This window comes from Chenopodium album, chromosome 20 (genome assembly GCF_948465745.1).
Source record: "Chenopodium album chromosome 20, dcCheAlbu1.1, whole genome shotgun sequence".
Classification (NCBI taxonomy): Eukaryota; Viridiplantae; Streptophyta; class Magnoliopsida; order Caryophyllales; family Amaranthaceae; genus Chenopodium; species Chenopodium album.
In genome coordinates this window covers 5,491,904-5,512,424 of record NC_137853.1, presented here as the reverse complement: position 1 = coordinate 5,512,424, position 20,521 = coordinate 5,491,904, and the positions used below count along the sequence as shown (strand labels likewise).

At 34.7% G+C, this 20,521-nt stretch overlaps 2 protein-coding genes and 1 long non-coding RNA gene across 4 annotated transcripts; 1 reads left to right on the top strand and 2 right to left on the bottom strand.

Annotated features, from left to right (window-relative positions):
• Nucleotides 1–751: 751 nt before the first annotated feature.
• Nucleotides 752–4,150, bottom strand: LOC145599121 (uncharacterized). Of its 2 annotated transcripts, XM_081655531.1 has the most exons (3): nucleotides 4,047–4,105; nucleotides 3,769–3,833; nucleotides 752–1,646 (listed from the first exon to the last, which is right to left on the bottom strand). In XM_081655531.1, the coding sequence occupies exons 2-3, from the start codon at nucleotides 3,780–3,782 to the stop codon at nucleotides 1,013–1,015; spliced, it is 648 nt and encodes a 215-aa protein (XP_081511657.1). In that variant the 5' UTR covers nucleotides 3,783–3,833; nucleotides 4,047–4,105; the 3' UTR covers nucleotides 752–1,012. The 2 variants fall into 2 exon arrangements, with proteins under 2 accessions (XP_081511657.1, XP_081511658.1); XM_081655532.1 differs by lacking the exon at nucleotides 3,769–3,833 and having other exon boundaries at nucleotides 4,047–4,150.
• A 1,472-nt stretch (nucleotides 4,151–5,622) lies between these two features.
• On the bottom strand, nucleotides 5,623–17,041 carry LOC145598676 (mitochondrial inner membrane protein OXA1-like). Its single transcript, XM_081655057.1, has 10 exons — nucleotides 16,869–17,041; nucleotides 16,077–16,637; nucleotides 15,891–15,981; nucleotides 15,701–15,748; nucleotides 15,076–15,122; nucleotides 12,984–13,059; nucleotides 12,773–12,904; nucleotides 12,500–12,607; nucleotides 6,762–6,816; nucleotides 5,623–6,282 (listed from the first exon to the last, which is right to left on the bottom strand). The coding sequence occupies exons 2-10, from the start codon at nucleotides 16,550–16,552 to the stop codon at nucleotides 6,014–6,016; spliced, it is 1,302 nt and encodes a 433-aa protein (XP_081511183.1). The 5' UTR covers nucleotides 16,553–16,637; nucleotides 16,869–17,041; the 3' UTR covers nucleotides 5,623–6,013.
• Nucleotides 17,042–17,272: 231 nt separating this feature from the next.
• LOC145598678 (uncharacterized) lies at nucleotides 17,273–19,108 on the top strand. The gene is made up of 5 exons (XR_014103597.1): nucleotides 17,273–17,380; nucleotides 17,594–17,698; nucleotides 17,845–17,907; nucleotides 17,993–18,058; nucleotides 18,468–19,108. It is a non-coding gene; the product is annotated as an uncharacterized LOC145598678 (long non-coding RNA).
• Nucleotides 19,109–20,521: the final 1,413 nt, after the last annotated feature.

The window sequence follows — 20,521 nt, the reverse complement described above, 5'->3', positions numbered from 1 at the left end:
TCCTGAACAAACAAATTGACCTTTTTCAGCTACCACCAACGACATATCCACAGGCCCATAAAATCAACATTAATACAAAATTGACCCAAACTTATCTAAGCCCAATAGATTCATTGCTCGACAATGAAAACTTGATGTATATGTATCTATCTTTTTTATTAACAACCACTTCTGAATGATAGAGACTGATTGATTCTAGTTTTGAAATGTCTAATTCACGTCATTTAATGATTTTAATCCAAAGTATAATCCGCGCATATTTCTTTCATTTTAGAGTAGCCACTAGAGAGAGTATTGTAAAAGACAAATAATATACTACCTCCGTTAATTGTTATCTGCAACTTTGGAATATTTTATACCTCACAAATAATACCTTAAAGTTGCAGATAACCATTAACGGAGGTAGTAAACGGAATTTGACTTTAAGTCCCGAAACAAAATTCAAATGTTAGCAATTTAATATTATAAAATGCGAACTTGCGGAAGTACAGTAATATTTTAAACCAGTTCCATCTCATATTTACAATTGTAGATATTATGACAATATTACGGAAATTGATTTTGGCACACCCCTATGTGAGAGCACAGTTTTCTATGCTCTTTTCACATAGGGGTGTGCCAAAATCAATTTAAGGTGTGCCAAAATCATTTCCCCAATATTACATCTTAGTATCTTACAGCCTCGATTCTCGAAGCATGCTCAGAGATTGCTGCTGGCCGTTGTAAAATTCACCAAAAGACAAATACATCCTGAATTCAATATGGAGTCTAGATTGGCAGCCGGATCATGAGACATACAGAGTATACAATTTCTACAAATCAACAGAAAGTGAGCCTGTAGAATTCTAACTTCTACTCCGTATCAGAAATAATCTCACTATACACTTCCGAGCAAACTTCTCCAGTCGTTAATAATATACAGTTACTTTTGGTAGTACTAATAGAACAACACAATCCGAGTACTCTGGAAAAAAAAACATGGATGATGAAAGAACATTTAAAGCAAAATTGGTTATCTAATACTTGTATGTCTCAAAGCTTGATGTATAACATCGTCGTTTACATATGGCCTTAACATCCACATCAGACAGTAGCTCTCCAATTCACCATTTGAAGTTGTAAAATTCAACGAAGAAACAATATTATACTGCATTGCAGAGTCTTGCTTTAACATGCTGTAGATTACTGCTATATATGATGCACAACCAGCAGCATCAAGCTTGTGGGAAGCAACTACCTCTTGTTCTGAACTCTGGTTCATAATTAAAGCACTGCCTGCCTTATCCATGAGACTTTCAAGTTTGTCTATTATGATTTTGGCTTGTGTTAGACAATCCCGAAGGTCACCCAAACTTGTATTCAGCTGACTTACATTATGTGTGTTATCAAAAGCATTGATGCACCCAGCTTCTACGTATACAGTAATCCTCTTGGTTTTGTTTGCTTTGATGATGCTCTCGACCAGCTCTGATGATTCATATATTGAAGGGTGTCGCAGAAACTCAAGCGCCTGCTGAAATTTGATAAGATACTTCCGTCCAACTTCCACTAGCTCTTCAAACTGTATAACTCCCACCATAAATTCCGCCAGTATTTCCCTCATTTCATCATCAAGATTGGATATAAAGTTTCCTTCTCCTTCCATCCTGAAAAGCTATGGCAAATTAAGTTGCATACCAAGAATGAAAAGCAAATTTACAGCTATACATCCAAATACACACACACACACACTATAATCTTAAGACGTTAAGCAACTATAGCAAACAAGAGGCAAAACCAGGACCCATAGCTACAGATTCACCTATGATTTTGCATGCTGCATACCCACTTGTTCCATGAATTAAACAAAAAACACCAGGAATGCATTATTATCATCCATAATCACAATCACAGTAAAACATTCAAAATTACTGCATCAGCAAAACATATCATATGATTTCATATATAACATACCACATTGGACAGTATCATTGCAAAACAATGCACTCCCTCCTCTGTCCACAAATAATGTTTTTGTTAGGTTTAGGCACATTTGAGGATTATATATCAGTTGCATAGGGTAGGTTTATGTTATATAGTGGGGAAACAAGAATGAAAAAAATTGGTTGAAAGAGATTAGTGAGTAAGAGGGTCCACATCATGTGAGATTCAAACGAGTGTGAGAAAAAGAGAGTTAGTGGGGGTTCCACATCATATGGAGTTAAGTTAAGTTTCCATTTTAAGTAGGAACACAGTTTTTTAGACATCCTAAAAAGAACACAGGAAGATTGAAAGAGTTATATTTTCCATATTGGAAAGCATAAGCATGTATATACTCATGAAACAATTGTACAGTGAAACAGAGGAGTATCATAATCTCATTGATGTTTATATCTAAATAATCAAAAAGCAAGATTGGTATAAGGTATCTATTTTTAACATCCAGAATCCCAGACCTCTCAATACCTTAAAATACAACTGCAGCTTTCCTGTTCCTAACACTTCGCCTCTCACCTAAAATCTAATAAACTTGGCAATAAATGGAAGGTTATAGCTAAATCAGCTACTGCAGCCTACAACAGCTAGTAGCAAGCAAATTGATTCAGACAACACAAAGACAACTACCTGATAAGCTCTTATTCGGCTACATCATCATACAGATTCATTTGCAAAATAATCCTATGATGGAAAGAGGCAATAGACTAATAGACTAGCCTACTTTGACCCTTGAGTGACAAACTGACAATGATTACACCGTAACTAATCACTACTTTGAAAACCGTAAGGCAAGAACAACTGCAACATGTGGCAGCACAAGTATCAAACCAAATAAAAGCTTCAAAGCATTCTTCAGTCCTCAGATCACATCAATTTCATATATTGAAACGATGTATACATTAACCCGGACCTTACATTTCTATAAGAGCTTTAACCCTTAACGCATCGAACAAGTGACACACATTATTCAGGAATTAAGTGAAACATGTACATACTGCTTCATCAATTGAAACTTAAGTGTGACACCAGGTACCATCTTCAGTAAACTATTCACTCAGCTTCCCAGCCCCCTTACCATTACGTGCATACCATGTTTTAGTTTGCACATACAAACAACCACAACTACCAAGCTGGAGACATCAAAAGGTTGTGAGCTTCACAATCCACTATATAAATTACTAAGAGAAGAATTTTTTGTCCGATTTCATTTCTTTCAGCATTCTAAATGCCTCATGAAGACGTGCACAGTTGCATACCATGGTTTAAAATTAGCAATCTAAAAATTATAATATGTTGGCATACTCAAATTCACCATTTTTTATATGACCATCTAATTCTATTTTAAGCCATCCAAAATAATTTCTCGCCTTTTCTATTCAATAAAAATATGTTTAAACTAACCCATTTTCATTTTAAAATGGTCTTAAATCATCGTACTCGTTTATACACAAGAAGCCTCAGTACTCCATAGTCCATATTACTTACACAGTTACAGGTTCAACTAAGAATCAACAAAAACGATACCGCGTGGCATGTCAAAGACATCAAAATTTTAATCCAATTCCTTAAAATGACCAGGGAAGAAAATTTGGCAATCAAACTCCTCCAACATTTCATAATTAACTCATTGGCTAGTCACTGAAATTTCGAACAATCCCAATAACTAACTAACAAATAACAATCTCAAATTCTACATTAGTTGAATAATAAAATAAAGACAAAATTCATCGAAGAAATATAACTCCTAACAAAAAGAAAGAAATGAAAAATCTATCATAAATTCATACTTACATGAAATACTTCATACACACATAATTGGCGGACTGAAATTTTAGGTAGGTAGTTCAATTCAAAGTCTGCAGAACCATAATTTGCAATCAAATACCATAATCCAAATTCTACAATCTACATTATAGGTGCAAAGTGAAATTACAATGATTTCCTTCGTAAGTTCATCATTTATCCTAAATTAACTATACAATCAATTACATCAACGACAGTGAGAAATTAAACCCTAGATTGTGAAACTGATATTCGATTACTGAAAGAAAATAGAAAGATTGTGTTACCTCAGAAGCTCCTTTAATGGAAAAGAGAAGCTAAGAAGCCACTTCAATGGGGATACTCAGAGTACGCCCTTCAATGGAGAAGGGAGAGGGAGCGTATAAGTGTGAAGATTCAAAGGAAAACATAAGGAGAAGATTAATGCACGCGTATAATATCAACCGTCGATTAGATAATATCAATGGTCAGCTTCATTTTCATTGTTGCTCCGTCTCATACTACGTATAATTTTCAGTACAACTATTTGATATAAAGTTTGACTGTGTGAGTAAAAATTGTATTACCTCCGGTCCAAATTACTCGCAACTTTGGAATATTTGTAGTATAATTGTTTCTTCAAAAAAATAAAAATAAAAAGAATTGTATAATTGTTGCAAATAATATAAAATAAAGGTAGTAAAAAAATTAGGGAATGAAGTATCTTCTTTTGTTTTGTAATGTACTTTATTCTTTTACTAAAAGCATAATTTACCGATGTACATCAATTTCAAGCCCCTTTCATTTCAAAATAATTGACACACTTTTTTCTTTTAAATGTTCAGAATAATTGACATACTAATACAAATGACAAAAGACCACAATTATTACATTTTAGTTATCATACTCACTAACTTTTACCTTAAACAACTCATTTTATAATTCCCATCTATTACTATTATGTCTTTACAATTCATGCCAAAGGGAGAATGTCAATTATAACAAGAGTATAATTTTTAGTTAAGAAAAGCACAATTACTTTCCAATTTAAAAATACTCTATTTCTAATTTCTTTTGCTAGTCCCAATCAACTTAGGCACAATTTCATTACACAAGTGTAAACATAGCTATCTTTACACAGGTATTGTAAAAAAAGAAAATTTTGCGAAGAACTACCATTTAAATGACGAGTTATGAAAACAACTACCATATAAACTTTTTTTTTTTTTTTTTTGAAAAAACTACCACAAAAACATAAAAAGTTTTAGCACTACCTTATCAAGTTTTTCGGCTAGAATTTTCGACTGTGGGGCCACCAATTAATAATTCCCTTCCTAAAGTTATTTCTCTATCCTCTATTTATAACTGCTAATCTTCGTTTCCCCCTTGTTGCTTATGTTAAAAAAATTAAAACCCTAATCTCATCATGGTTAAAGTTAATTAATTGCTTAAAATACATAACAAAAATGAGTAATGAACCCTAGATTGGATAATACAAAACAATTGCCTCAAATCCCCCCCCCCCCTTTTTATTTTTTATTTTTTTTTTTTTACCATTAACCCTAATTTGAAGATTCAATTGAGAAATTGTGTCAATTACAAGGCAAGTTAGATATAAATTATCTTCAATTGAGTTTGCCAAACAATTTTGCTTCTTCTCTCGTCCTAAATCGATTGAAATGAAGAGATTAGGGCCCATAACCTGAGATTCTAGCCGGAAAACTTGATAAGATAGTCCTATTCAAACTTTTTATGTTTTGTGGTAGTTTTTTCAAAAAAAAAAAAAAAAAAAAAAGATTTAAATGGTAGTTGTTCTCAAAACTCGGCATTTATATGGTAGTTCTTCGCAATATTTCCTAAAAAAATATATAAAAGTATATCAAATTACACATGAATATGCTTTTCATATTTATTAATCGAGAGTGTTACATTTCATTTGCATTGAAAACTATAATAAATCCAAACACAACTAACAAAAAGAAGAGAAAACAGCAATAATAATTATATAATAAGATTTATAGCCAAAACAAAATGCTCAGATATATCCGCCTGCTGTCTGTAAAAACCACCTCAACAGACAGATACATCATGATATACGCTCCGACTGCTTGTTCTTCAAACCCATCAATAAGAAAGCCTGTAGTATTCTAATTTCTATAGGGCAAAATCTTGCTACTCTCCCTAATAATGATACACTTATTCTATAGTATAAGGTGGATGAAAATTCAAATTATACCAAAAATCAAGATGACAGAAATTAGAGCAGAGAACACCATCATCGCTTCTTGTTTTTCTTTTTCTGCTTCACTTTTCTCTCTAAACTTTTAAGGCGTTGACTCAGATCTGCCGATGATGATGTTTTTTCACCGATAGATTTTGCTTGATCAGCAGCTGCGGGTAATGCAGCAGGAGCTTTTGGGGGTGCAGTGGCTTGTTTTAGCGCTTCTAAGAGAGAAAAGCCAGATGTTTTTTGTTCTGTGCCAGGAGGTGGCACTGGTATATCTGGGACTCCCAAGGACTTCTTTACACCAGGGATTTTAAGCACTGTAGAAATTAGATTTACAAACATGTCACAAAGATTATGTCATGAGATGAGAGTTTACATTTATCACACAATTTTAAACAGAAGAAATGACTAGTCTTATATAGTTCTAACAAGATAATAATGAGTGTAGTATGAGATTACACTGTGGTATATCTAATACTCACATATGCTTATTTGGTTTTTTTGGTGGTCTAGAAAAGTTATCTTTCATATTATTGTAATGGTTTATGATTAGATTTTCTAACAAATTAGTGACGGGTGACCACTAAAATAATAAAATTAAGTGGAGAAGAGAGGAAAAATATAGCACAACAGCAATGAAGGGTCTTTTTGTATAAATCATACCATGACCTTGATAAAGAGATTAAGGCAATGTGACAATCGATTTTAGACCAGATAAAGTGATTCTAATGAAAGAGCAAAAACATGAAAAATACATTACGCCTGTACAGTAGACAGAAAAGAATGGAAAACATACCAGCTCCATATGCGAAGGAGAAGCAATTAGAAGTGATCCAATAACAAAATATAGCCTGCTCAGAAATGCATGAAATTTATTACTCACATGTCCCGTTAATAATGGATATGTCGGAGTAATACATAACAGTAGATATCTTATACCAGATAAATAATACACTAGAGTTTATAGCTTTAACAAAGACAGTTATTATCTTTGAGATTACAATTGTGTAGTTGTTCTCATCTAAAACTACTCACTGTACATGTCTTCAACCAAGCTCAAACTTCAGAATGCTAACAAAGGTAGCGACAAATATTTATTATAAATCATAAGATGAGTGAGTATAGTTGCCTACTTGATAGCTAAAGATCAAAGAGTACATACACCATACAATATAGACATCTCATTGATGTATAGAAATTGACAAACATGTATATTCCACACGACTATGAATGGTTTTTGTAATTAATCCAAACCCATTTTCTTTGAAAGTTAATTTGGAGATCAGAAACTAGTAAAGCATGAACCAAGTACTCGGAACATATCAACATAAATAACATGGCAAGTCCAGATAACTAACAAGAACCTCACACACTACATGCCAAAGAAATATCTGGGAAATGTACTGTTTAAGAGAACAGCTATGAACTATGCATAGCTTCAAGTAAACAAAGCACAATATAAATTAAAACATTTTTACAGTCAAACACTAGATGAATATATGCACTCCTGCAGGTAATAAACCCAGTTGCTTTTGTCGCACACCAATTGCTATCTGAAGCATCTACAAATCAAAACCACCCCAAGACAGAACTAGAAGGTAATTAGAACCCAACCCCCAGCCTTATATGCAAGAAACTTTATCCTTAACAGTTGTTTAATAGGTTGAGTCTAAACTATGAGAGGTGGATATACCCTCATGTGAATGTTCATGGCAGTGCATAACTGTGCTTCATTATATCACCACTTATTACCATCTAAATACACACACACTAGGGGGTGGAGAAAAAATTGTGATGAACATTTTTCAAGACATTATAGATTATTTAGATTTTAAACTAATATAAAATACAAATTCAATATGAATCCTTGTTTAAGTTCCATCTTACAAAGGATCCATGAAATCAATATTGTAAATGATGCATGCAGCCAATGCAAATTGCAAAATGATCAATAGTGTTCTAAACCATGAAATGACACAAACTTTATAATTCCTCCGTTCACTTTTAGTTGCAACAGTTTGAACAAAAAATTTGGCCAACCTTAAGCAATTATAAGTGAACGGAGAAAGTATATCATTAAGGGAAAAAAAAAAAAGAGGGCGCGGGGGGGGGGGGGGGGGGGGGGTATTGTAAAATGTACCTCTATTTATTAACACTTGTGTTACTATTTCAGGACTATCCAAGATAGAATTTAAGCCACTATTTCATACAAAAAAATCACCATAATGGTAATGGCTACACAATAACATAGCAGCTTTGGATTTCTCTTACTTTCTTCTCTCTCTTCAATTATCTTTAGCATTAATAGAGGCCAACCTTCCCCCTTATCTCTCTCCTTTTTTTCAAATAATCTCTCCTATCAACCAAGGAACCAATTTCTCTCACTTCTAGAGCTAATATTACTACCAAAGCATAATGTCCAAGCTTACACCAGAGTTTCCTAAAACTCCCTCCCCACGAACTCCAATTTAAGCCTGTTATTCCAATACTTAATACAACTTTTTGTGTATCAATACTCCCCACGAACTCCAATTTAAGCCTTCTATACCAGTTTCTCCTAAGATTTTAAAAAATAATTTAATACATATTAGGGTGTATTATTCGTAGCGTATTGTGATTTCAAAAACCATATTGAACAAAACCCCCAACCATATTGTTTTTCTCCTAACTAGCGTATTGCGATCTCGTACTCGTTTCGTGTATTGAAGCGTACTATGTATTATTGTATTAAGTAACCTTGGCTTACACTAATGGCCAAAAAATTCCATCCTCAAGAAATAACACGAATAGAAAGGCTTAAAGGATTTTACTAGAAAACAAGAGGATTGCTAAAGTATCCTCTTGTTTAAAAACCCTATTTAAGTTGTGATAAACCAAAGGCTAACCCTAGTTTAGGCAAAGGTTAGATTTCTTGGCCACTAATTTTCAGGTTGGGTAGCTCAACTGTTCAAGCCTACAATAATGTTAGTGGAGGAAAGTAGGGATAGCAATGGGTCGGACTCGCAACGGATTATGCTAAATCCGACTCTAATACTATAGGAAGTCGCTACAGGAAGTCGGAGGCTAAATCTGACTCCGACTCCGAGACTTCGACTCTAATATCCAACCTCCAACTCCGATCCGACCCGATGCTGAGTTTTTTTTTCTTATTCAATATACTTTGAGAAATTGGGCTATTTGGGCCTTTGCAACCCACACCCAAATGCACGATCCATCGGAGTCAGAGTCAGATAATCCGTCAGAGTTGGACATTTGCCGGTGTCGAATTTTTATTGGATTTTTTGTAGGATCCGTCTTCGACCCTCCTCCTACTCGGGGTCGGATTATTTTAACGGATTCGGACTCGCATAAATTTTTCTCGGATTCAGAGCGGATTTTTTTTTCCTCGGATCGGAGCGGGGTCGGATCCAGACTGGATTGCCATCCCTAGGAGGAAGAGGGAGTTGAGACTCTTGCAGAGAAGAGGAATGGAGGGGGTAGAAAAAGCTTGTAGGGAGAGGGGGTGATGTTAAGAGAATTAAATCTGAGGGCAGGAGGAACACCAAGAACCATACTGACAAGGAGGAAGGACTGATAGAGAGAGATTAAGTGGGGAAAATTGGATAAGATCAAGAATAGGTTGCCAACTGTAAATGGATAGAGAACGGATATGAAGAAAGTGAATGAAAATCAGAAAGAAAAATCAAAGGGAAAGATACATCACCGTTACATCAGTAAAATCACCAACGCTTACTTCATTGTGGTAATTTGGAATTGAATAGGTATTTAGAAGTTATTGTGGATAATCCGAGAAACAATTTAAGAAACGATTTGAGAAAAGTGCAAAAACCTTAAGATCACCCTAAAATATTTCTTAGCATTAACTCATTGACACAAGCAAGACAAAACTTGGTTACTGAAGGTTTAATTCGTTATAGCAAACCCTTTCCAATTTTCAAGGTTTTTTTTTTGGAAAATCCAGAACTATGCAAAGAGTTCCCTTCCAACTCATGAGTCATATCCATTCTTCTCCACCTGTACTGTCTACTTTCCGCAGCCCCACCTCCAAAAGTCAGTCGCAACTCAACAATTTACAGGTACTGGACATTAATTTAAGATTTTCAGTTCATGGGAAGGACAAAGATTCCTCCTTGATGTTACACATTACCCATAGCTCTCTCTATCTACAAGCACTCCCCACCCTACCCTTGTAGGCAGATTGCTTTTACTAGCTCAAGACTCTTGCCCCCAACAATTTTCAAATCCACTGTCCTTGACTCCTCGTCATTCTATCTCCTTCTCAACTGGAAATGATCTTTATTATCCACTCTTCTATTTTCCAAGTATTAATTCCAACACCTTTCTCCAACCACGTGGCTTTGCTATAACCGCCCCTGACCTACCTAAACAGCCCAGCCTTCTTTCTCTCAAGATCAGTGCCTCCAATCCTCCACCTCATTAGCATTATGAGGCCTGCTAGATCCTCATAGGCATCAGCAAGATCCGTGCTGCATCCATCACACAAAGGAAGGTGCTTAATGCAACAGCTAGTAGTAAATGGGATAAAGAGAGAGCATGAGACGGGGTGAGCAAAGAAAGGAGATAAAGTTGGGAAAGTATTGAACAGACATAGAAAACGAGGAGAGGAAATGGCTCAGGAAGTCCAAAATGGATGAGAAATCTGAGGAGAGAAAGATAAGACAACTTGATAGAACAACATTTAAAAAAAAAAAATTTTGATAGGGGTTTCATTCTTTACCCACCAAATAACATCTAGATGCAGGGTTCAAGATCCCTCTTTATTACCATATTCCTCAGTATGAATGTCTGACACATCACTTAAGCCATCATTCATAAATTTTAACCATAAGCTTGGACTTAAGAGAGGAATCAGATGGAGGGTGACAGGAGATATTGGGTGGGCACGGGAGAGGCAGAGCTGAGAGAGAAAGATCACAGGATTTACAAATCTACAGGGATCATCGAATTAATCATCGGTCGTATTGGTCAACAGTGACAAGCACATTAGCATTATAACAGTGGAACTTCCACCTTCTTATGCTGTTTACCCGCAGTAACATAACTAGGCTGGGAGGACAAGCCAACTAGATTGTATGGTAGCTAAACTTGTTATTACACCTCAAGTACTGAGTCAAATACCTGACGGTTGACACTCTAACATGGCCTTGACACTTGCCATTTGGACTAAAAACATGCAAATCATTTTATTAATTGATATGAGATGACACATGGAGAACAAGCCTATATACAACACTAATCACCAAGTTTGAGTTAAAATATTGGAGTGAAAGAAAAAGATGTAAGGAAAAAGCATGAATGAAGGGTATTGATCTACTTTTTTCCATATCAGACCCTGTACTCTTCACCTTAATTTTGCTGAAGTGAAATTATTTTTATGATTCTCTAATATATTTCTTCTTTAAATTACTGACTTTTACGATTAAAAATTATTTTTACTAAACTGAAATTATTTGTACTGAATATTTTTTTTAAAAAAAGGTGAAGATAACAGGGCCTAACACTTATGGGATTAAGGTTCTGATTGATTGATTGAAGATAGCAGCTTCTCCCTGATTCGCGAGAGCACTCAAAAGCCTAGTGATGTTTCTTAGTGACTTTCGGGAATTTTCGAATAACATATAGTTTTACAAGCCACCCAAAATATATATTGCGTTTCATATACTTAACAATTAATATACTGGAGTCCAAAATAACTTTCCAACTCCATCTCTCATACTACATGACCTAAAATAATACTTGTCTTAGGCCATGTTTAATTCAACTTAATCTATCTTATTTTGACTAATTTAAACCAAATAAGTTCAAATAAATATAGAAGGCCATGTTTAATTCAACTTAATCTATCTTATTTTGACTAATTTAAACCAAATAAGTTCAAATAAATATAGATAAATTCAAACAAAATAAGTTCAAACAAAATAAGATTTTTTCCTATAAAAAAATTATACAATTTGAGACAAACTAAGTTTAGATAAATAAGTATAGATAATTTTAGAAAAGTTCATATGAATGTAAGTTCACAAGATAAGTTGAATCAACCACATCCTTAGTTCTAATTCCTATTCCCTATTTTATAAACTATTTCCAAGAATACATTAAGATGGCTTCAAGTTATAGAAAAAGGAGCATTGAAAAAAAAAAGACAAAAAACAAAAAAGCAACAACTAATGCAACTATGCAACCAATTGTGCATCACCTTGCAAACCTAACAGCAGAGTACCACACCCAAGGTGAGGTTCTCCATCAACTAGCTATTCAAACTACCACTCTACTTGAACTCTTCAAGTGTCAATCTTGCATCAAATTAGTTGATTTTACCAGATTGCTGGAGATGCATCAGCCCAATGGTTGGTCGGCCTTCTGTTGGGACTACAATATAAATTTATAACTAAAACAGCTAGTGACTATCCTCACTTAATCACCAACCCACCAGATCAAATGATATAATTCCCAGATAAAATCTAAATGCACAAATATTTTGAGATAACTTAAGTGGGGGACTGGGGGTAATACCTTTGGAAAGCTCATGGTGAATGGGACAGTAAGAACAGCTAGGCCTCTTGAAAACTTTTTCATAGTGCTAGCAACGGGATTGCCTTCCATACCTTCCTGCATATTCAACTGAGACAAGGTATACGGGATAATAATTAGAGAATAAAGACACAAACCAGAGCCGTACAGATTGTAAGCGCAAAGGGAAGTAAAAAGTCTAGTACAGGCTGTACAGCTCTTTAGCATAAAAAGTACATGATCCAGAACAAGATTTACAGCTTCATAAATACATACCTCCACAGTAATTAGAAAAGTCACTGCCGTCAAAACAGGAAGGATATACCTAGCATCCGGAGTTGTGAGATCCATAAACCAAAACGCTCCACCCTCTTTAAATGATGGAACCTTCTCCGCCATATTTGATATCTGCATTTAAAGTTTGTAGTAAGCATATGTATTTTCCCATAGCAAGCACCACAAGAAAAGATTATCACTATCAACTTACAGCTAAGAAAAAACTGATGAAGACTGGACCTTGAATAAGAAGCCCCTTAAGAGGAGTAAATGGCGTAACACCATATCTGCATTTATCAAATTATTAGCGGAGACACATGGAAAACCTGAAAACTACAGCATACAAAAAGGGATCACTCCAACAGAAAAAACATGTAAATACATTACAGAAATTGACAACCTTCCATAACTCACAGATTGGAATAAGGTGGCTCAAGCTGTTCTACAGAACAGGGCTATCATATAAACTTTAGCTCACGAAAACTCTGCTTAGGAATGAAACAGCTCACAGTAGTGATATGGTGTGTAAGTCATTCCTTACTAGCAAGTCATAGATGCAAATCCCACGTAGCATAATTTTTCCAACTTCTTACACCTCTTTTTTCTCATCTTTCTTTGCTTCCCTCCTCACTTTCCTTCTTGTTTGATTTTTTTTCCATTTCCCTCAGCCTAAAGTGTTTCCTCTCTTTTCTCAATTCAACGCACAAAACCTAAATGCCAAAATCCTGACTTCCTTACCCATAATCTTTAGTTTATCATCGATTGTAAAGCATGAAAATTATGACTACATCATTTCTTTGCTTTCTATTTTATTTCTTTATATTTTTTTACAGCAATCACACCCACACCTAGTCAGGGAATTTCTTTTACTCTTAACTTAGAAAAAAAAAATATTTAAAATTCTAATAGCACACTAAACAATGTTGATGATCAACTACAGCCAATAGACTAGTATAGACAATTCCTCAAATCAGAAATGCTGAGTTTCTTAAACAATAGACATGATGGTACGTATTCCAGTTCCATGTCATGATGTGTACATTTAGACAACTTCAAACCCAGCCCATGGCAAGATTTATACTGGGTGGTTGTACAGAATACTCACTCCAAGATTGTTTTGAAACCCACTAATTTAAATTATTTATTGAGCATTTCACACTATTTCAAAAAGCCCTCCAACCTATGTATTTTCGTACCTCTTAACTTTCATATCTCAACTCTACATAAAACTGGAAGTTTGTGTCCACATAAGAAATAAACAGATTTTGAAGGTTTTACAGCATACCTAAGTACCAGAATACATTTCATGGACAATTCCAAATCACATACCAAAGGCAACTTTCACAACCTTTTGGTGACAAATTATAATATGTGTATCCAAGAGGCCTTAAGGGCAAAGCTATGAATTCAAACTTCAAGAACAAATGAAAGCCTAGAACTCAAACCATGTCTAGTCAACTTGTAGAGTTTAAAAAGCTGCCCTACTAAAGCTTATAAGTCATGGCTTAACCCAATCTGGTAGACCCCAAGGTCACAAAAGAAAAGAACATGAGTAAGGGCTCCAAATGCAAGAAGTTTAAGTCAAAGTGCATCATGTACAATTGGATAGCTCATAGCACTATAAAGCCTTAAATTATCATTTTAAATCAAGACTCTAGTCTAGGCATAAAGTCCTTTTATTACAGCATACCAAAGCCTTATCTATGTGTGTGTGTGTTTATTTTATTTTATTTTATTTTATTTTTTTGAAATTTGAATGGAAACCTTTTCTATGTTGATCACACATAGATTGATGGACATTAATTGCATCTAAATTTGCTGAAATTTGAAGGAGAATTCCCATTTCCCTTCATCATGCTGCCCCCAATACAAGCTCCTCACCCATTCACCGCTTTTCTAGCGCATTGCTCGTAACGTCATAAGTGATTTGTGAGAACAGTAAATACTTTCCCTGGAGCTTTTCATCATTACTCCATGAAGTATATCATTTTTCAACTCCAGGGGTTTAGCTTAAAGTCCAACTTACAGAAGTGTATGTAAAACTACAGAGTATAAATCAATAAGAATAAGTCCATATATTGCACAGTTCCAGCTTATCTAGAGGTCAGAATATGTAATATTAAGTCCAGCTTAACTAATCAACACACAGACTACAGCCAGTATCCAATAACAATCTGATTAGCCTATTCCAATTCTGGCAGAGAGCCGAATACATCCATTCACCCAGATAAGTAAGCATACCTATCCCAGACAAACAAATTACAACATAACAGTTCATATGAGGTTCTTCATGACTGACTTACTCTTTGAATATCTCGTTCATTTTCAGTCTCCCTTCATCCGTATTACCCTGTAAGGAAACAAAAGATTCTTAAGGTTTATTGAACAGACACGGACCAGGAAAGTCAAGGAAGTCCCTAGATCCAAGGCGTGCATGCATCAAATAAGTTGATAGTTGCACATGTATGTCTATACAAAATGAAACCAAAACAAAGAACTTCCTAGCGTGTACAGATGCAAGGAATTGACCATAAGTTGATAACAATGAAATGGCTCATATCAGCTTATTGCAAGATGAAAGAACCAATTGTAAAAAACAGTAATACGAGCACAAGAATTCCAAATAACAGGATGAAAAAGTACTGGCTCTCCTTGATATAAATACTGCAACAGGTTCTGAATTGCTATATTCAAAGTTTGAAGATAATTATAGCACTGGATAAGGCTCCACTACATAGAAGACAGCAATATATAACCCTTCTCCACCCCCTCTTCCCCTCTAAACACACGTGCACACACATAAGAAACTTATAAGCAGATTGAACAATTCACTCCTTAACATTAAAAGGCAAAGTACAGAGATTGGATGGATAGTGTAGTACAAAAAAGTATAATTTTAATTGAAAGATAAGGAATTGGTAACCATACCGTGGCTTCCATCTCCGCCTTGATTTCCTCGAGACGTGGCCTCATAAGCTATATATGACAAATAATTCCACGTTACATACAAGATTATTCATGCTCTTTGATGGTAGGCTCATAAAGTGTAAATTGATGCTGCAATCAGAAACTAAAGAAGGTGAAAAAAAAAAAAAATTGGATATCAATATATCAATACCGTCAACTTAGCAGTGGCTTTGAGCTGACTAATCAGGAAAGGAACAGTCATCCCACGAATCATCAGAGTCGTAAGAGCTATTGAAGCCCACCTAAAATTAAGTAAAAATTCCACAAAATTTAGAGAGCACCCATCAATTAACAAACATTAAAAACAAGACAAAGAAGAATCGTTTCAGATTCTCACCAATTCAAACCAGTGAAACTGTGAACCCCATCAATCAAATACTGCAAAGCAGCAACTGGTATAGCAGAATCCGCAGCAGCAGTTGCAACTTCACTCAAAACAGGGGCCTGAGACGCAACCGCGTCCACTGTGGCATCACTCATAACCTCGGCAACATCACTAATGAAACCAATCTTATCTGACTCTTCCCCAACAGAAGTTGACATATATCTGTGAAAACTAATAGCCCCAGTTCCATGTCCAGGGAAAAATGATCTTTGATGATGAAATAAGCTACTGGATGCCAAAGAACTGTTACTATAAGTTCCGAAAGACCTCCTTTGGGCTAGTAAATCGTCCATTTTTCGCCGAGAAGCCGATTCGAGCTTATCATTGTTATTGTTCTTGTCATTGTCATGAGAAATGTAACTAAAACAAGGATTAATTCGTCGAGCTAAAAGGGTAGCTCGAGTGCAAACACTACGCCTATATGCCATCTTCAAATAACCAAATCAACTAAAGTTTTCAATCAATTAATGAAAAAGATTGAAACTTTCAGATATCATCACCAAAATCAGAACCCTGAAATCAACAAATCACAAACAAAAAAAAGTTCACATCAATCAGAGCATTTCAGATCTTATAAATATGAAATTTAATTTAAATAAAAAAAAAAACAAAAAAAACAAAAAAAAAAACAGAAAATGTGAAGATATGAACTAGGGTTTAGGGTTTAAGCAAACCCCAAAAATTAAATGCTTAATAATTGGGATATAAATCATATAATGGGGAGAAATTCAAAAGGGGTCTAACCTTTTCGAGAAATTAGGAGCAGAGGAGAGAGAAAATGAGGTTTGAACATCGGCAAAGTTGAAGAAAGGGAGGTTGGGCTGTCTGGCTACGTGCGCTTGATCTGCTGCAGCGAGACAGTGCCTTCCTCCGGAGTGTTGGCGGCGTAGTGTTTTTTTTGGTAATTTTGTGTACAAATAAAAAGTCAAAAACGCCCATAATTATGAACAAAGAAATGAATCTATAACTATTAAAAGTGAGAACTTGGCAAGTTGAAATCCCCTTAGTAATAGTGTGATGACAATTTTGCCCCTCAAAAAGTACAATGACTATTTTGCCCTTATTAAGCTAGCTGGTGATCAGTTTGCTCCTTTTCTTTTGCTTTTTTGCATTGTTGGTGATCTGTTCCCCACCATTTCTCTCTGCCAAAATGCTTAGCTGGTGTTTTGTTACCTGTTGATTACTTTTCCTCTCTCTCCTCAGTCTTTACCTGGGATTCTCAATCTTTACCTCAGATTTCAATTTCTTTCCTCAAGGTGAGTTCTTTGATTTTCTCTTAATTAACGATTTGTAATTCTTGTAAATTTTTGATCTGTTTCAATAATTTTTGCTTTTGATTTTCTGCTCGATTTTGCTTTTGTTAAATTCGTTGTTTCTTCCAATTTTCATTTTCGATTTTCATGTTTGAATATTGATTTCGCTGAATTGTAGCTACGTGGCTTTCTTATCTTTTTTCTCCATTGAAGCAGCTTTCGAGCCTTTTCCGTTCCTCCATTAAAGCAAATTCTGAGCTTTCCCCTTCACTTAAGCAGCTTACAAGGTCTATTAAAAAAAAAAAGCAGCTTAATTACAAGGTAATGTGATTTTGATTTTCAATCATCAATTTTCCATTTTAAAATCGAATTTACTCTTTGTGAATTATTATCAGATTTACTTCGATCTAATTTTGAGAAAAAAATGGAAACCAATTTTATTAATTTTTGTGGGTTGAATATTTTAGGGTTCAATCTGATCAAAAATTAATGTCGAGATCTCTTGATCGATTTGCTCACTTGCATTCTGGGTATGTCAAATTCTGATTTTATATACTCCATTGAAGCATACTCTCAGTTTCCCAAGCGGCTAATGTTCTTTCTCCTCCATTGAAGCAAATTCAGAGGTGATTTTAATTGCGGTTTTTGGCCTTTCTCTCCTCCAGTGAAACAAATTCAGAGGTAATATTTTCTTTTTTTTTGTAATTAATCATCGAATATCAATTTTAAAATTTAGGTTTGGATTGTTTCAAATTGATTCTAAATTTTGTTGATTTTATTTTTATTGGATTTGGAGCTGGTTATGTTGGTTGGATCAGGAATTTGATCTTGAAATTATTGGGTTTTATGTTTTCGGGTTTGATGATTTGAGAGTTTTTGGTGAAATGTGGCTTTTGATTTTCGCATTTTCTTTTGATTGATTGGTTTATACTCGGTTATTTGGGTTATACTGTTTTCGTTTGCATATGAATGATTTACTCTCGATTTTTTGGGTTATAATGTTGAATTCTGCGTTTTTATTGTTTGTTTTTGGTTGAAATTGGAGAGCTTTGAATTTGGTAATTGGCTTGAGTTTTGTTTTTATGGACAGATTTCTGGGCAATATAAGGCAGCTGCAAATATGTCCTCTACATCCATGCACCCATGCTAATTCACCCCTCAAGTTCAGGAAACCTGAACCTTTTAGCAGTACGGAAGACCCTTATCACTCTCGGTCTTTTGAAGAAGTCCATCTCCATCTCTCTTGAGTTGAGGAAGCCTACAAATAACTTTTCGACATTACTCACATTGGAGCGGCGTCTGGGTTTTCACTGCTCCATTGAAGTAGCTTCTGAGGTAAGTACAAATTATGTAAAAAATTATACTACGTATATGTGGTTGATTCTTGTCAACTACGTTCTTTTGTTTGGTCTCACTTGCAATCTATGCTGTAATTCCTTTTTAACTTATTATAATTTTTTTTTTTGAATAGTTTTTAACTTATAATTTAGTATTGCCTGGAGGTGGTGGTGCTTGGAGGTGGCTCATTTGGTACAGCTTTATTTGATTTCCCTGTATTGCTTTTAACTTATAACTTATTTTTTTTTTTGAATAGTTTTTAACTTATAATAGTTGGTTTGTATTGTTCTCATGGTAGTGTGACTTGCTTTATTTGATTTCCCTGAATTGCTTTATTTGATTTCTCCTGAATTGCTCAGTTTTCGGTGGGTTGCATTTCTCCCTTCTTGAAGAAGGGTCTCTTTGCTCAGTTGAGGTACCATTTGGTCTATCCTCTTTCTTTTTAAAAAAATTATTTCGATTATTCCATAATAATTATTATCAATTTCACTTAATGTATTGTTTTGATGATCCAATTTTCAGCATTCTTGGTCGACTTGTCGCTCATGGATTTCCAGGTTTGCTTTGGTGGTATGGCCTTCTCTTACCTTGTTGCTCTTCCTGAGGAACGTCGTTATCTTGAGCATGCCCAGAAACATGGTCATTGATCTCCCTCCTTTTTCAGGTTATTTTGGTTTGGATTGTTTCAAATTGATTCTAAATTTTGTTGATTTTATTTTTATTGGATTTGGAGCTGGTTATGTTGATTGGATCGGGAATTTGATCTTCAAATTATTGGGTTTTATGTTTTGATGATTTGAGATTTTTTTTTGTTGAAATGTGCCTTTTAATTTCGCATTTTCTTTTGATTGATTGGTTTATACTCGGTTATTTGGGTTATACTATTGAATTATGTATAGTCAATTTGGGGTTTTCGCTTATTTAGGGTTTCGAGTTCATCAATTTGGGTTTCTTTTTGGTCCAACTTGTGCCATCTATTAATTTTGTTTTTGTTTTTTTTTTTGTTTTTGTTTTTGAGGGTTTTTGGTACATAGAAATGTGTGAAAGCTGCAAGCTTAGTTCTGGGTTTGTGTTTTTTTTTACAACTGAATTAGTTTTGCTGATTTCTTCATATTAACCCCCAATTTGTGTAGAAAGTTTGGATTTATTTATTTGAATGGCAACTAACAAGTCATAGATTGGCTCATCTTGTTTCACAAAACAGCTTTTAAATTCTGGGTTAAGTGGATATGCGGTAAGAAAGAGACATTTTAAGGCGCTTAACAATGAGTTTTCGACTCGAAAAAGTATCTGAATTCATGAATCTATGCATTGAAAAGGTCGGATGAGGGAGTTTGTTTTCAATCATCGAATATCAAATTCTTAGTCTAGGGTGCTTAGTTTTCTTTTTCAGTTTAATCAATGTAGAGTTCTTCTAAGATGGATTATTGAGCTAATTAATAGTCTTAATATAGGGTTTTTAATTGCATGTTTTTGGAATTTTCATTGCATGTGTCAGTTTTTTTAGGTTTTGTTTGAATTGTCAAAATTTTGTACATTGATCTTTACAAGAGCACACGGATTTAACGTGGATACAAAGGTCATAGGTGGAAGTGAGGAAATTTTCTTTGTGTTTTTGTTAGGAGTTGATATGTTTTTTCAATCAACCTTTAATTTCTTATTTACTCTTTGAAGTACATCGGTGCAGGATCGAACAAAGGGAATGGTCAAGACTTGGAGAACTACTCATGGGTACAGTCCTTGTCAGAAGTTACTGTAAGGGTACCCGTTCCACCTGGGACAAATTCAAGGTCCATCTCTCGTGAG

Bases quoted from the DNA above. Each gene is read 5' to 3' on its own strand.
- LOC145598676 (XM_081655057.1), bottom strand. From the start codon at position 16,552: ATGGCATATAGGCGTAGTGTTTGCACTCGAGCTACCCTTTTAGCTCGA. The intron at 15,982-16,076 runs GTGAGAATCTGA...ACTTAATTTTAG, and splicing joins AGTTTCACTGGTTTGAATTG to GTGGGCTTCAATAGCTCTTA. The intron at 13,060-15,075 runs GTAAGTCAGTCA...TGATAAATGCAG, and splicing joins ATGAACGAGATATTCAAAGA to ATATGGTGTTACGCCATTTA.